The sequence below is a fragment of the Cyrtonyx montezumae genome, unplaced genomic scaffold (assembly GCF_038088225.1).
Source record: "Cyrtonyx montezumae isolate F1298 unplaced genomic scaffold, pur_monq_1.0 scaffold_8, whole genome shotgun sequence".
NCBI classification, from domain to species: domain Eukaryota; kingdom Metazoa; phylum Chordata; class Aves; order Galliformes; family Odontophoridae; genus Cyrtonyx; species Cyrtonyx montezumae.
Genome location: NW_027072089.1, coordinates 66,427,016 through 66,442,803, shown reverse-complemented (window position 1 = coordinate 66,442,803; position 15,788 = coordinate 66,427,016). Strand labels below are relative to the sequence as shown.

At 36.7% G+C, this 15,788-nt stretch overlaps 1 protein-coding gene across 1 annotated transcript in view; it reads right to left on the bottom strand.

The window, feature by feature from the left end:
* Positions 1–15,788, bottom strand: part of ADCY2 (adenylate cyclase 2) — a 181,885-nt gene that overhangs the window by 102,164 nt on the left and 63,933 nt on the right. Inside the window, exon 3 of the mRNA XM_065752817.1 lies at positions 3,899–4,048. Within this exon, the coding sequence (XP_065608889.1) occupies positions 3,899–4,048 (150 nt within the window). The remainder of the gene's footprint in view (positions 1–3,898; positions 4,049–15,788) is intronic.

Here is a 15,788-nt window from a genome sequence, read left to right as displayed (position 1 = left end):
CCCCTACAGACTGTCAGCCAGGCTGCATCAGCAAGACAAACAACGTTATGAGAGGCTATTTTAAAAATATATCTTGAAATAAGGTTGTAAATCTACAGAGGTCAGAATAGTTTCACAATTCTCTTTTATATACATTGAAAAGATATAAAAGCTGTACGGAAAACACTGAAGTAGGTGTTCAAAATCATGCCTTCTGTCATAGAAATTGAAAGGCAAATCTCAGAACACCTACAGAACTAAAAGCCACAGAAAACCCTACAGAAACTCAGTTCATAAAAAGGCATGGCTTACAGTACACAAACATCTAAATATATACACTTAACACATGTAATATAGGGCAAATCCAACCCAAGCCTAAGTAACACATCATATAAAGTCATAAATGCCCTGAGGGCACTGATTATCAGCTCTGACCAGTGTCATCTGGGCCTCCAGCCACCACCTCTATCCATGGGACCAGACGACCCATTTTAGCTCACCCATCGGTTTTCAGCTCCTGCCTGAGCCACGGTGTAGGAGCTGGACTCTGGGTTGTCCTTCCACTTTCACCTTAAAACTACCTAGCAATAATTGGACCCGACCTTAATCTGTAGATCAACTCACTTGTCCTCAGATGTGCCACATCATCACAAACCTGGCTGACTTTCTGGGCTTTTGCTCAACACTGGCTGCCAGCATTGGTTGCACTCAACTTGAACTGTGGGATAAAGCCCTGGCTGGTGAGGTCTCTGCACTGCCGAGAGATGTTATAACTCATGGCTTCCCATTCATTTGGGTGCAGCTGTGCCTTAACAAAATACAGAGCAGCATGTGTACAGTATATCTAATTTATATATGAATATATATATATATACACACACAGTACTTTTTCCACCAGACTCCAGTGCATTTGTCTCCCTTGAAAACACTGAATTATCTGAAATCAGGATCTCCCAATTTCTCCACTGTTGAGTGGTATCCTGATATACTTATCTATAGATAAAATCAAACCACAAAAAGGTTATTCAAAGACAAAGAAAACAAAATTGAAAAACAACAGCTACAGACTGCATCTGTATCATCCTATTCCCAAAAAAGATAAGAGGAAATTCGTAGGGTAATTCAGAATAAATTGTTTGTCCTTTGGAAGCAATTACAAAAGGCATGATGTTAGTGAGTGAAAATTTGACCTGGAACCCTAAGCATTTAGAAGCACATCCTACACTCTGCACTTGTGTGAAAGTAGCCTGTGGTGCTTCTCACTGAAGTAAATTAATATTGTGTGTGCATGTGAAAGAGAAGTAGAATTAAGGGCCAGGCTGCAACTTTGCATGGGCTAATAAAAGCTTTGATCAAACTCAGCGTTTTTTAATAAGCACCTGCACCATCTATTTCAATGTATCTCGCTCAATTCTCTAAAAATAGTCAGCAACATCGTTGACTTGCTACCTAAATACTAACAGTGGGGATAATTTTCTCTATCTCCTTCTTCATTAAAACAGTATTAAAAGACAGACTAAACTACATCCACTTCTGGACTAAAGTCTGCAGACATGTAAGTACATCACCCTGGATTTGCTCAAATGCAACAACCACATACACATCAACAAAGGAAAGAAGCTGCTTACCTTTAGAAGACCTCAGGTAGGCAAGGGATCTCCAAGCAAGAGACCCTTACCTTCACCACCAACCCTTAATGAGGTTTGGGAAGGGGTGGATTCCTGGTTCCACCCCTTCCAGTCACTCAGGTACATTGCACGCACCTGAGCTCCCCTGTGTTGGCCCTGCCTTCCCACCAGGCGCTCAATCACTGTTTCAAGCCCTGACTTAGCATTTCCACTACAAATCTATACTCTGGGTTTGTTTTTTTTAAATCAGAAGAGCAGTGACGTGGGTTAAAATACCTATTATGGGGTAGAGGGGATAAAGGCTAAAGAAATCTGTGTAAGATGATCAGATGATCTCGTGATTCATCAGCGGTAAAAAAAAAAAAAAAAATCATTAACTATTATTGAATGCTTCATTTACTCCAGTTTAATGAGTAATTGACCTAGCTACTAATAATGAAAATGCCCAAATCCAGACCTGCAATAGACTACTTAAAAAGTGCGTAGATGTCTTAATTAATTTGATATGTTTATCAATGAAAAACAGTTGCTTCTGCTTTCTATCTTGCTAGAACCTAACATGTAAGAGAAACTCAACTCCTAGAAAGAACAAAGAGGAAGCATTCAGCATAGAATTCCAGATATTGCTCTTTGTTGACAGATTCTCAACAATTTTTACAACACCTTCAGAAGTTCAGGGAAGCCAAATTTCCTGATACTGATATCTCCCCATAAAAGTTAGCAGCATAAAGTAAACAATGCACATTTAAACAAATCACCAGCTAGCACATCTACCCTATCAGTACTCTGTACAAGCACCATCCTTACTCTTCTGAGAGTACCAATTGACAGTGTGTCCAGTAATACTCCATCTAGATTCCTACAGATATGCCAATGCATTTCCTGTACTTACAGGAAAAAAGCAATCCATAATGGAAGCCTAAATCTTTACAACTGTGCTCAGGAATCTAAGAGGTCACTCCTGAACAAGAAACTTTGATGACCACTATGAGTTGTACTGTTTGATTACAGCGCCTGAGCACAGAGGACAACATTAGCCTTCCTCTACTAAGTCACCATGAGTTTAGAAGCTCTCACATCACCCTCATGTTTCCAGTGATGCTGGCATCAGAGTGGTACTGCTCCCAGACACAGGGCATTAGTTGCCCCGCACTCCTCTTACAAGCAGTCTCACTGAAATTCATCTGGAGATACTCTGACCCTTATGCTCAACAGATGGCAAAATGTGCTTTGCATAGTATCAGTTCTTTAGCCTAGGGTTTCACTATACACATCCCAGGGAGGCAGAGCTAGAAAATTATATGTTCACAAAACTTCTAATGCAATGGAAAATCATACAGGTTTTACACCTGATCAGTGCCTTTATTTACTGTAAAACATTATCTTAAAGACTATCTTTACTGTCTTGCACCATCTTCTCACAGTATATGATTCAAATGCACAGCAGAATAAGACTAGTCTTCTGGACACGTAACATCTGTTAAAGTCACAGTATAGACAATTCATTCTTTTTCTGCCTTACTAAGTGTTCATGACGGATCTTAAACATTCATTTAAAATGGCCATGGATTTTCATGAGACAGATATGACAGTTCAGGTCAGTTTACTGGGAAGGGCTCTCTCTTCTGACCCTTAACAGTTGATAGATGTTCTAGACTGGTGACCTTGAGAGCAAAATATTCCCATCTTCTTTACTATTTGATAAACTAATTTGTATTTCAAATTTTCTTAGATGAAGCACCTATCTGTCAGGATGATAGGCACAGTAACGAACTTGCAAAGAGACAAAGAACTATATAAAGCAATCAGAGAAGCCTTTTATTCAGCTGCTACAGTAAATGACAGTTAGTCTCATTATTCAATTCCCCTAGCTCCTCTTAACACACCTGACCCCTGGAACTGTATCACATGATTCATCAGTATTGTAGTCTTGAAAACAGTGCAGTAATATCTTCTGGTGATGATTTTACAGTACTGGTCTTGGGCATGAAGAACTAATGATTCCCAAAGCACGTATGTACATAACACAGCTCATATAATGAAGACAACAGCAACAAAAAGAGACATATAGAAACAGAATCTATATAGCATTTTCAACATTCCTTATGCAAAATGTTTTCATAAAACAAATAGAAGAAAACATGCATTTGACAACACAAATAATTATAATCCCTTCTTAGATGCAAACTGCACAAAACTTCCATTCATCCACTGGCAAACCAGAGCACAGAGCACTGAAAAGGAAACACCACTAAAAGAGCAAAGCAGACCAAACATGGGTGTGACTTTACCTGCTGTCGCTTCTCAAATTCTAACTTGATCCGGGATTTGATGCAGTTGCATGTGTCCTGATACGTCTGCTGCAGTGCCAACTCCATGAGGTGCTTGTGGTATGCTCCAGCCAGGTTTCCACAGATGAAAATGATTACATTTGCCAATATCTAGGGAGGTTAAAAAAAAAAAGTGAAAGATTGCTGCAGCTATGTATTTTGCTTTTGTTTGATTCCTAGCAAGAGTTCACCTTTTAAAAAGCCTTCACATTCAATGGCGAAGCAATTATAGCATTTTCATTTAGCATGAAATAAGAACATAACGAATGTTTGACTATTCTGTGAGGTATACATTTAACAGAAAAGAAATTCAGTTCATGTTCTACATCTGCTGCTGAACGCTGCTGAATCCTAATTAGGTGGGATCTACTGCTGTAAAGTGACAGCTATGGCTCCTAGAAACAACACCAGCAGGCAAGTGACTGCAATCCTCTTTTGGCAAGAGATTGTTTTCTGCAGTGCTATAGGATTATGGAGTAAAAATACAACATCAGCAGCCTGGCCTGCATTTTATCTTACCCCGAACCACTATAAGCATTAGCTATAAACATCAACCTTGCTGAGGATTTACATAGTGAGACATGGTATCTTTCTTCCAGGATATGCTTTTAGCTACTGTATTTGCTTCAAACACAAAACTAAACTTATAAAGTTTACACTCAAACTTACAGCATCAGATGCTCAGTGTGCACAACAACACATGGATATGGGAAATAAGGTTTCTTTAAAGTGAGATAAAAGATTAAATGAAACTTTTCTATGGAACTGGATGACAAAGAGATGACAGCACACAGAGGAAAATTTGAACTCAAAATTGTTTTATTTTTGATATCAGTAATGTCACTCTCAAAAAATGTGGATTAGTGAACAAAAATTTACATGAGAGATTACAGTGGAGGGGTAGTTTGTGCAAACTGGCAGACACAGATGAGTTTTGAAATAAAATTGAGAACAAATGCCTGAAAATAAGGACTGCTGGGCACTGAAAATTCTCAGATGAGCAGTGAGAAGGTTTTGCAACAAAATGTTAACAGATATTAACAGAGTGCCATCATAAAGAAGCTCACAGACTGCTTGAGCTGGGAAGGAATGTCTAGGTCCATCTGGTCCCACCCCTGCTCAACCAGGGTGCTCAGGCTTCATGTTCAGGCAGGTTTTGATTACCTCCAGAGAAGGAGATGCCACAGCCTCTCTGGGCAGCTTGTGCCAATGCTCCATCAATCATGCAGTACAGCAGTCCTACCTGACATTTAGGCAGAACCCCCAGTGTTCCAGTTTGTGCACAGTGCCTCTTGTCGTGTCACGGGACACCACTCAAAAGAGCCTGGCTCTGTCCTCTTTGCACTTCTTCAGGTATTCACACCCTTTAATATGAACCCCCAATCCTCTAGTCCAGGCTGAATAGTTCCTAGCTCTCTCATCCTCTCACAGGGAGCTGTTTCAATGCCTATTTTGGTATCCCTCCATTGGACTCTTTCCAGTTTGCATAGGTCTCTCACATTCTGGGGGGATCAGAATGAGACAGTGTACTCCAGGTGCAGCATAACCGATCTGCATGTACAGATCGATTCAAAAGCTGCAAACATGTTTACTAAACATACCATACAGATTCATAAAGCTACAGAGTGTTCAGTGCAAAACTTCAGGAATATAACCAACCAAAAGTAAAAAGAAATACACTGAGATAGCTAGATGGAGGAGTAAATTATGAGTATCATCTTCACAGGCATAGAAAAACAGATTATAGTTTTATAATCGAACCAGATGAAGTGAGAAAATAGGAGGAAACAAGTGAGTGACAAGCAAGGAAGCTAATTAACCAGGCTTTTCAGATTCTCAATGGGGTAATGCAGCCCACATGAAGCTCTGTGCATGCTTGCAATACCTGAATAAGGCTGTTCAAACCCTCTTGCCATACATAGTGGAGATAAGCATATAGGTGGATATGTAATAGAAATTGTGTTAAGAAAAACCTCACTTCTTGTGGCTGGGCAGAGTTCATTCAGAAATGTATCACTAAGGCATTAACATAGAAAACTCTTCCAAGGAATGGATGAAATGGTTTTTAGCTCAGAGCAACAGATATTTTGTCACTGTTGCTTGAGCATATATTTGTTTATGCCAGTAAGAGTTATTGAGTGAAACATAAAGTGGCTATAAAAGGTTTAATGGAAAATAAAAATACTTGCTGAGTATCTCCCTTCTCCTAAATCTTATCTTTTTTTTTTCCCTTAGTATCAGTCCAGTTTCAACGAACATGCTGGAGATGATCTCCACCTGAGGTTTGCTGTGAAGTCTCACATGCATTCTCCTCAAAGACACAAGTTCAAATCTTTTTGGCCCAAGGAAAACTTAACTAAGCTTGCTGCTTCCTAGTCGAGTATTCTAGTTGGTATGCAATCATACAAAATATTTCTCCTGTTCTGAGAAGATTCCATGCTCTGAATCATTTCTGGACCAAAGCACTCAGAATGAATTCCTAAGTTAGAGTAGCCTTGTTATTTCCCTGAGCAGGAATTCTGAAAATCCTTTTCTCATCCTGTATATCCCTCCTTTCCTCCAGCAGATTCACGTTGAAAACGAGAGGTGCTGTGATTCTTCTGGTCAGAAACTGCATTCTGCTATGAGAGCTCTGATCAACTGCGCAGATAAAACTATCATCAAAAGCCTTTACAAAAGAATTAAAAGGCACCTAAAGAGACTACACATGGTTTAAGGCTACTATCAAGCAGAGCAAGACTGAGCTATGGAAAAGACTGTAATACAACAGCAGAAAAAGTACTGGATAACTTGTAACACATTAACCTAGTTCATCTTTATAAACAGAAATTGTACGAAGGAAAACTAGAAACAAAACAACCCTCAGTAATATCCATGAGCTCTAGAAAGCTCCCACTCTATTTTCTAAATGGAAATACTGAGTCACAGAACAGTCCTAACAACTCTGAACAGTCAGTGGAAAGGCAAGTCCATCTCTTGGGCTACCTGCATCCCTTTAAATATACCTACTAACTGTATATACTGTGGCACTTCCTGCTTAATACCTAAATACAATGTCTATAGAAGTTGATTTAAATATGAATTATATATATATATATATATATATATATATATATCAAAGACCAACAAGGTACCACCAAAAAAGTGTCACTGCATACTCCAAGTACAAGCCTGCACCGCTAGTCACTCAAGGATGCCTGATCTACCATTCCTGATCTTTCTTCCTTCTTTGATTTACTAAAAACTGTATCTGCTTACAGGCAATAGGGCACTTTCTGAATTGTACTTTTACATTCAAGCAGATTGTATCAGTATCAGTGAAAGTAAAATGGTCGCATGTCTAGTGCTTAACTAATAAAATAGATTATATTTAAAAACAAATGAAGACTAAGTAAAGTAGCTATGACTAATTTCTCAAGAGAGTTGTAAAGTTAACTGAGTTGTTTACAAAATGTAGCCTGCTACATAGATTACACTGTAATAGTACCATTTCCTTTTTCAACTGATGAAAGCTGCCTACAAATGCATGTGTATACAAGGAAGTACTGAGCTATACAAAGATTAAATATTTAAATGGACGCTGAGGGACAGACAAGAAATGATATCAATTATAATGTCTGCATGGAAATTAACTGGAGAAAAAGAATTATTGTGCAACTTCTCTGTTTTTGCAAAAAAAACCAACAAATAGTCTCTCTGCCCACTGGATCTTTCTTCTGATGGACTGTGTGACAAAACAAGTGATGGATGGTGTGACAAAACAAGTTAGGAAACATGTCTCTGCTTGCTTGGTTTATTTAAGGTTTTAGATTTGGGCAAAATTCAGCTAGAAAGTAGACTCTTCACAGTTAAAAGAAACTGAAGAGCAGCATTTAAAAAGGATACGCTTAGCCACAGAGTAAATTCTTAATTCTGCACATATAGAGAGCTTATCTATATGCCAGCGTGTATGAAAAATGATCATAAATTGACAAATCAAAACAAGCAAACACAACAAAATACACAAAAAGTAAGAATCAGTGTTATGGTCCCTCTAGAACACTTCTCTGTAATGCACAATCAATGTAACTGATTATAATGGCTGATCAATGACCTCATACTTTTAAAATATTAAAAATATTTTTTTGCCAGAAGGAAATTCATTTTCTTCACCCAGAAGGTGAAAGCCACTCACTGTGCTCCCCTTTCTGCCTCAGGGAAGAAAGTTATTTTGTGTTTCCATGCGCCTTGTGGCTCATTTTATTTTTTTGTGACTAAAACTGCTTGAACACATTTGAACATGTGACAGCTTGGAAAAAAAAAAAGATACCTGCAAAACTACTTTGATGTATATTTATGTTTTAGAACCAGAATTTGTAAACAACTGATATTTTCATCTAGAATAAAATTTTAAGTGTTATCCCAGAAAGAGAGAGTTCCATGTCTGACTCCTGAAACAGTCTCGGCCTTCTCCAAGAAATTAATCTCCTTCACCTCTTTAATAAAAGACTGAAAACTATCACACATATATCTGTCCTTAGAGGACCAGCTGTTCAGTTAAATGTGTAACAGAAGATTTCTTCTCCCCCTTTCCCACAGCAGGAGTATTATAATAATAGTTCTGTACCATCTACCAGCCTTATGAAGTTCCTCCATTAGAAAAAAAATCTCTCTAAACATCATTCATTCTAATCAGTCTTGCAGAAATTATTCAGTAGTTTCAAAAGCTATCAGAAGGATATACTAACACAAAAATGAACTGATAATCACTCAAGCCCCATTTCTGTAACAAAAGGCACTAAAAATAATGTATTAAATTAGACAACACACTCATTACAACTCCTTTCCTGCAACCCCAATCAACCAGTGTTCACTTTGGTCTCTTCTTTAGACTTCCTTGCGTAAAGTTGCTTTTCTTCTTTAGACTTCCTTGCGTAAAGTTGCTTTTTGTATCCCACAATTTGTAGAAGGAATTTTTGTGTTTGGAGGAACTCCAAGAGAATTAACCTAAAGGGAGCTGGCTATCTTTAATCTTTTTCCCTCTGACTGTGCTTTGCAAGGCTTCTTCCACGTTCTTTTTTGTTCAGAGCACCCTCATTTCCAGAGTTTTTGCTCACCTTTCTTATTTTTAGATGTACACTGGCAAAATTCTGGTACTGTAACAGCCATTTCTGGTTCTAAAATAGCAAATGATGGTAGTCAGCATGAGGCAACTAACAGTTCAGTAGAGTACTCACCTGCTAGATTTATTATTATCGCTATTATTTCCTTAAAAAACAAAATACATTCTACATAATTAAATTTCAATTGAAAAGTTATTCTCATATCATGAACAAGTCAAGAATGACAGGAAGTTATTTAATTAAACAGGTCACAGTTTATAGGTAAGATGACTTAGGAGCTGGTGGCATAAGCCAATTCAGTGAATTCAGAACTGTGTATCTTGAAAATCACTTTGGGATTCTTATTATCTTGTCAAGTATTTATAAACTTAATTTTTCAGTTGTTGCTGACAAAATTAAATACATAAAAATTCAAAACCTCAATTTTTCTGGAAATTAAATCCATATAGACTCATTACTCAAGATTAGGAAAAAAGAGAAAAAACAGTGAAGTGTATGCTACAAATTTCCAACAATGAAATTAAAATCAATTGAGAGTTAATTGGTACATAAACAACTTACAGTACCCTTCCATCCTATTGCAAACTATTTGCAATTAATATATTTGTTTAAAATGAATTAGAGAACAATAATTAGACATTTTAAAATAGTATTTTATATGATCTCTAACTAAATGAAATAATGGTTCATATAAGACTAGCATTTTAGGCAATTTTTCCTCTGTTACTATTCAAAATGAATTGGATAAGATTTTAATAGGATATGGTCCTTAAGCACATGCTGCACTTGTCTCATGACTAAGGCAAACTTTGTCAACTTCATTTTTCTTTACTTGCAGCCTATGCTAGGCAAGAATATTATTCTTTAGCAAGAATAATATGTAAACAAATATACATGGAGATGTGTAGAAAAAGGGAAAGAGATGAACTACAGAAATGGATTAAACTAATTCCAGAGAAGCTGTTAATGACTTCACCCTTTAACAAGCTAATAATGTTTTTTAAGACATCAGTCACCTTTTAAACTCCAATCAGCATTTAGGTAAATTTTTAAATGGAAGGTATTTAGCAGTACAATTTACTGTCCTGAATCATTCAATGGGTTTGGGTTGGAAGGGACCTTAAAACCCACCCAGCCCCAACCCCCTGCCATGGGCAGGGCTGCCCCCCATCAGCTCAGGCTGCCCAGGGCCCCATCCAACCTGGCCTTGAGTGTCCCCCAGGAATGGGGCACACACAGCTTCTCCGGGCAGCTGTACTACTGCCTTATTCTCCTTATCATGGAGAATTTCTTCCTTAGATTAGATGTAAGTTTACTCTCTTTTATTTTAAAACCATTATCTCTTGTACTACCATTATTCAAGTCCTGGTAAAAGTCTTCTCCCATCTTTTTTGTAGATTACAATAGTTGCAATAATTTCTCCCTGGAGTCTTCCCTAGGATAAAAAAAAAAAAAAAAAAAAACAGGCTTTCCCAGCCACTTCCACAAGGAGAGGTGCTCCAACCCTCTGATTATTTTTGTGGCCCTTCTTTGGTCCATGTTTTATTTGTTCTGGGGGGGTGCAGAGCTAAACACAGTACTCCATGAAACCTTACAGTTCAGTTTTTTGGTGCCAGGGAAGCAGTATCAAAAGTCAGCAACTTGGGACAAAGAAAATAGTTAATTTGAATTATATTCAATATTGAATAATTGCAATATTTAGTAATTGATTCATATTATAAAGTAGACACTGAAAGATCTTCATGCTGTTACTTCCAATTTATTCCATTTGTATTTATCTTTGCAAAAAAGATGTCATTTTATCTACTTCATGTCTAAAAACTGCAGAGATATCATTAATCAGGTCACATTTTCTCCTACAAAGTCTTTGCATGAAGTACATTGGATACCCTGAACTAAAGTATTTTCTAAATTACATGTTGGGATATATTCTGACTAACATCTGAAAGACCAACATAGTACCTCAACTTTCACAGCAGTGTTAATGACAACCCCTGGAGAGCAGCATGTGGTTACACATTACAAATGCCTAAGATACCACACAGCATTGTAAAGAACAGGCTGCTACTCTCAAAATAGCTGGGAGCAATCATTAAATAAAAGCAGGTATTGCCCAGCAAAGAAACATGTTCCATGCTTCCACATTTATTTGATTATTTAAATCTAAGAACTTAGCATTCATTCCTATCTTCTGTTTCATATCTATTAAAGAAGTATTTATTCCAGCGTTGATCTTTCCTCCTCACTGTTCAGTTGCCTGAAAATACTCAGGCAAAGGATTTGCAAATGTCTTTTGGAAATCCAAGTAGAGCTATCAATTAAATCAACCTCATCCACATTTGCTGATGCCTTCAAACAACCTCAAATCTTCTTCAAGTGAAGACCTCCCTTCTTTCAAAATATAAATAATATACTTCTATCAAGACACTCTTCAAACTCTTTGCTCATCTACATATTTGGATACAAAAGCATCCTGCAACATCTTTTTAAATATTTTTGTATGGATTAAATATTTTCATTTTGGCTGATTCAACTTCTGTGGGATAAATAGATTCCAAAATCGCTGATAATGCAAGTCTGATCACATGGTAACAAGCAGAATGTCTTTCACTAGCAGTAAAAATCACCACAACAGGAGAATTGAAATAGACCTGTCAGCATTTTGTAGTTAAGCTACTGAGTACCCAAAACAAATGTTATTTTAATTGTAATTCGATTTTAAATAGCTTATAACTAGTTTATATCATAATAGAAGAAAAAATACTCAGATTTCCATATAATCATTTTTCAACAGATTTTCAAATGCCTTCATTGCTCATATTTCAACATTCTCCTTCTTAGGTACTTCTTAAGTACACTAAACTGGTGACAATGTCATTTCCAGGATAACCTCATGACTACCTGCTGCACTGTCTTACTAGCAGGTTTTGCATTTATCGCATTTATTACAGGTTCATTTACAATTTACATACTACTTTTCTAAGCATTTTAGGAATGACAAGCTGTGTAACTATTACTAAAATTCATCATGACACTACAAAAACTGGCAGGCCTTCCTATATACAAAGAAAAGTTACCAGCAATATAAAGAAAAGATTACAATTTCCAGATGATTACAGTCATATTGTTGTTACAGTTATTTATTTAAAACTTTGTACTAAATTTGACTGGAATAGAATTAGAATGCTATTGATAAAGTAGAAAGAAGCTCTTGAAAATACAGTTCTATTTCTGTGAATTCAAATAGCAATGCAATCACTCCCTGCAGTTCCCTGAGGAGAGGAAGCACAGGGGAGTGTTGGTCTCTCCTTCTTTGGATAGATGGCAGGGTGGGAGTGGTACAAAGCTGTGTCTGGGGCGGGTCAGACTGGATATTAGGGAAGATTTCTGTACTGTGAGAGCAGTCAAACACTGGAACAGGTTTCCTAGAGAGGTGGTTGATGCTTGATGTCTGGAAGTGCTTAAGAGACAACTGGACAATGACCTCAGCATCATGCTTTAGTTTTTGATCAGCCCTGAAGAGATGCAGCAGTTAAACCTGAAGAAGGTGCTTTCAAGTTGAACTATTCTTTCAGTTACTTCCATGTAAGTGTCTTAACTTCAATCATAGTTGCAAACAATAGAGATAATGTTTCTATATCACTATATTTAGACATAATAAATGATGCATTTACTTTCTAAAAACAAGTCTGGGAAAAAAATAAAAGCATACTCAATTTTAAAAACACTTGATGAAAGAACAGTTAATACTACTGTGAATAAACCCTGAAATTCTAAGAAAATAACATATAAAGTACTCATTTATGAATGATGGTTGTTTTAATTTAATCAAAACACCCTGATTATAAAGCATCACTTTATCAGTTTGTAGAAGACTAGACAAAATATCATTTTAGCAAATAGTAAGCTCCTTTGCTATATATGAAAAGACAGAAACTACAAGTTAGTTGCACAACCAGCAACTAATAAGCCTGACTGATAACTGAGAGACTGTTATGATGCATTGCATTACTTATCCTCTATACGCTTGATATCCTTTATGACCCCCATATGCTTAATATCTGAACACAAAGCTGCAAGACCAAAACTCAGAGGTTAAAACCTTATAAAACCTATTTCTTTGATCAAGGACAAAAAAAAAGTAAAAGACTAATCATTTATCATATCCAGCATTAATTATAATCCTTCTTGAGTTGCATCATTTGCTCCAGTGCAAGCAATTCTCAATCCTATTGCCACACCTCTTAGTTCTCCTCTCATGTGTCCTTTGGGATGTCACAGAAAACATGTTGGGATATATGATGACTTGTCTAGGATGTAGTTATGGCTGTATCTCAGTGACTCACCTCTGTTTTGAGGTAAGACAGTGAGACATACAAAACACTCTTTTATAGAAGTTATGAGAGAATCAAGAGAATAGCTTAGCCTGAATCACAGTTCTGCCACACTGGGAACAATCCAAACTTGGAAGTGCTCTATATAGTTGGCAGTAGTCAGACAGTCAGACCACTGTGCAGAAGGACAGCAAGAGCACACCTTGACTATGACACACTATGGTGGTACACTCCCCTCAGAAGGGGTAGATGAAAAAAGGGCATATAGAGAAGAGCCATGAGGAATACTTGTGGAAAAAGGACACTGTTTTGGCAAATATTCAAAGATTGACACATTCCTGAATAGAGAACAGAAAATATAGGGATTACAGCAGCACTGGTAAACAGTCAAAACATCTAAAAGACATTAGTGAAACAACTATACTCCTTGGCATGTGATGCTGAGGAAGCTGACATTTTTATTAACCCTAAGCCCTTTAGAAAAACTTACGGGAGAATAACTGACAATATTTTATACAATACAAATATGCAACCTCTCATTTTGGAATTGCTAGGAGTTGGGCAAGTAGGTTTGAAAACTATTATACAAGCAATACCCTCACATTGTTTTTTGTGCTTTTTTTCCTGGGCATACCACCTCCCACCACTGTGCTGGTGACTGGACTCTAGGCTGGATGGAGTTTTGCTCTGGCTCAGTAAGGCTGGTCCTTCTCTTCCCACAGCCAGTACAGTTGGTGAGGTATGTTTGGAGATCAGGCTTCTCTTCAGCTGGTGAGAATGCATGGCACCTAACCCAGCTGCCTAAAGTTGGTGCCCTGAAGAATTTCAGGGCAAGAAATTACACATACAGACTCACACACATGCACTTACAATGCAGTAAGAAAGAGGAGGTAATAATGCAACATGCCCAGCTAATGAAAATGTACAGACCCAGTGTATCAACCAACCTCTACAGAAAGCACAGGTATGCAAATGGTACTCCTGCGCCATTACTACAAAATTGTTTTGCTCTTGTTTTCACGGCCTACCTGAAAACTCACCATTTTTCTCTCCCTTTTTTTTTTTTCCCCTGGAGATATCAAACCTGACTGTCATCTGATTAAATGGAAGTATTCACACACAAAGTATATGTGCACCATATATATTTTCCCCTGTAGGTTTTATGTTATCTTCCTATCTATAAAAATAATAAAGAATTTGGGAAGTAAATCTGACGTAAAATTCTTTTTGTTTACACAGAATCAGAGCTGTACAGCTACTAAATGAACTATCTTTACTTTTTGTTCAGTGGGTAAAAGAAAGAAAAATCAACTATGTTTTAGAGGGGGCTAGTAGCTACTAGATGGATTCAAAAAATAGTTTTAACCACAGATTGCATGCAGGAAATGGACACTATTTGGTGCTTGCAATAGTTCCACAACTATTATGTATCGGAAGAGAAAATTGCACTGTTCATATACGAAAAATAAATAGTTAAAAACAGTTTAAAGAATATTAAGTTCTTCCATGTGCTTCTTCAGTACTTTGAGCAAGCAAACAATTACTGTGTTCAACAAATGACTAAATGAATTGAGATGAAAAAAGTGAGATTTGTAATGCTAAAATACACGATGAAGAATTATACAAAGAATTCAGTATGAATTAAACTAGTAAGAAATAAAAACAGCATTAGAACCGTTCCTTAATACATTTAATGAATACATTTTAAAAGCAAGTTAAAATTGATTCTAAATGCATCTCAGAAAGAATCTAGCTGGTTTAATGAATTTTTCTTCAGCAGTCTATTTTTCCACAATTGCTTTGTATACTTTGCCTGCTATTTTACATTGCAGGCAGTATTAAACTGTTATTTAAATGATCCTTTAACAATCTTCCAACATTAATTTAATATTCAATCCAGAGCTCATTATAGGAAACAGGCTTATTGTCGGCTTGAAAACGCTTAATGGATAAATCCAAACAACTACCAGAAGGGAATTCAAATAAAAATACATATTTCTACAAAAAAAAATCCAGTTCAACATAGTATTATTTCATATAATTAAAAATCAACTAAATATAAACCATAGCATAGAAAGTTCATTAAAAATTTCTATTATCGATATAAGAAAAAATTAAGTCTCCAACTACGGCTAAAGACTACTATCAGATACTAAGGACTGCAGTACAAATGGAATACAAAAACTAGTGCAACTACAGATACAGAAGTTTTTAAAAAGTTATAATTACAGAGAAATTACATTACAGCAGAAGAAAATGTAAGAAATTTTGAAGTACAGAAATGATTTAATTTGTAATACTAGTTTCTGTATTACTCATACTCTGAAGAAATATTGAGTGAACAAACCACTTTAAAGATCTAGTTGTAGGACCAGACCGTGTTCAGGTTGAAACATGATACTGATCAAGGTGGTT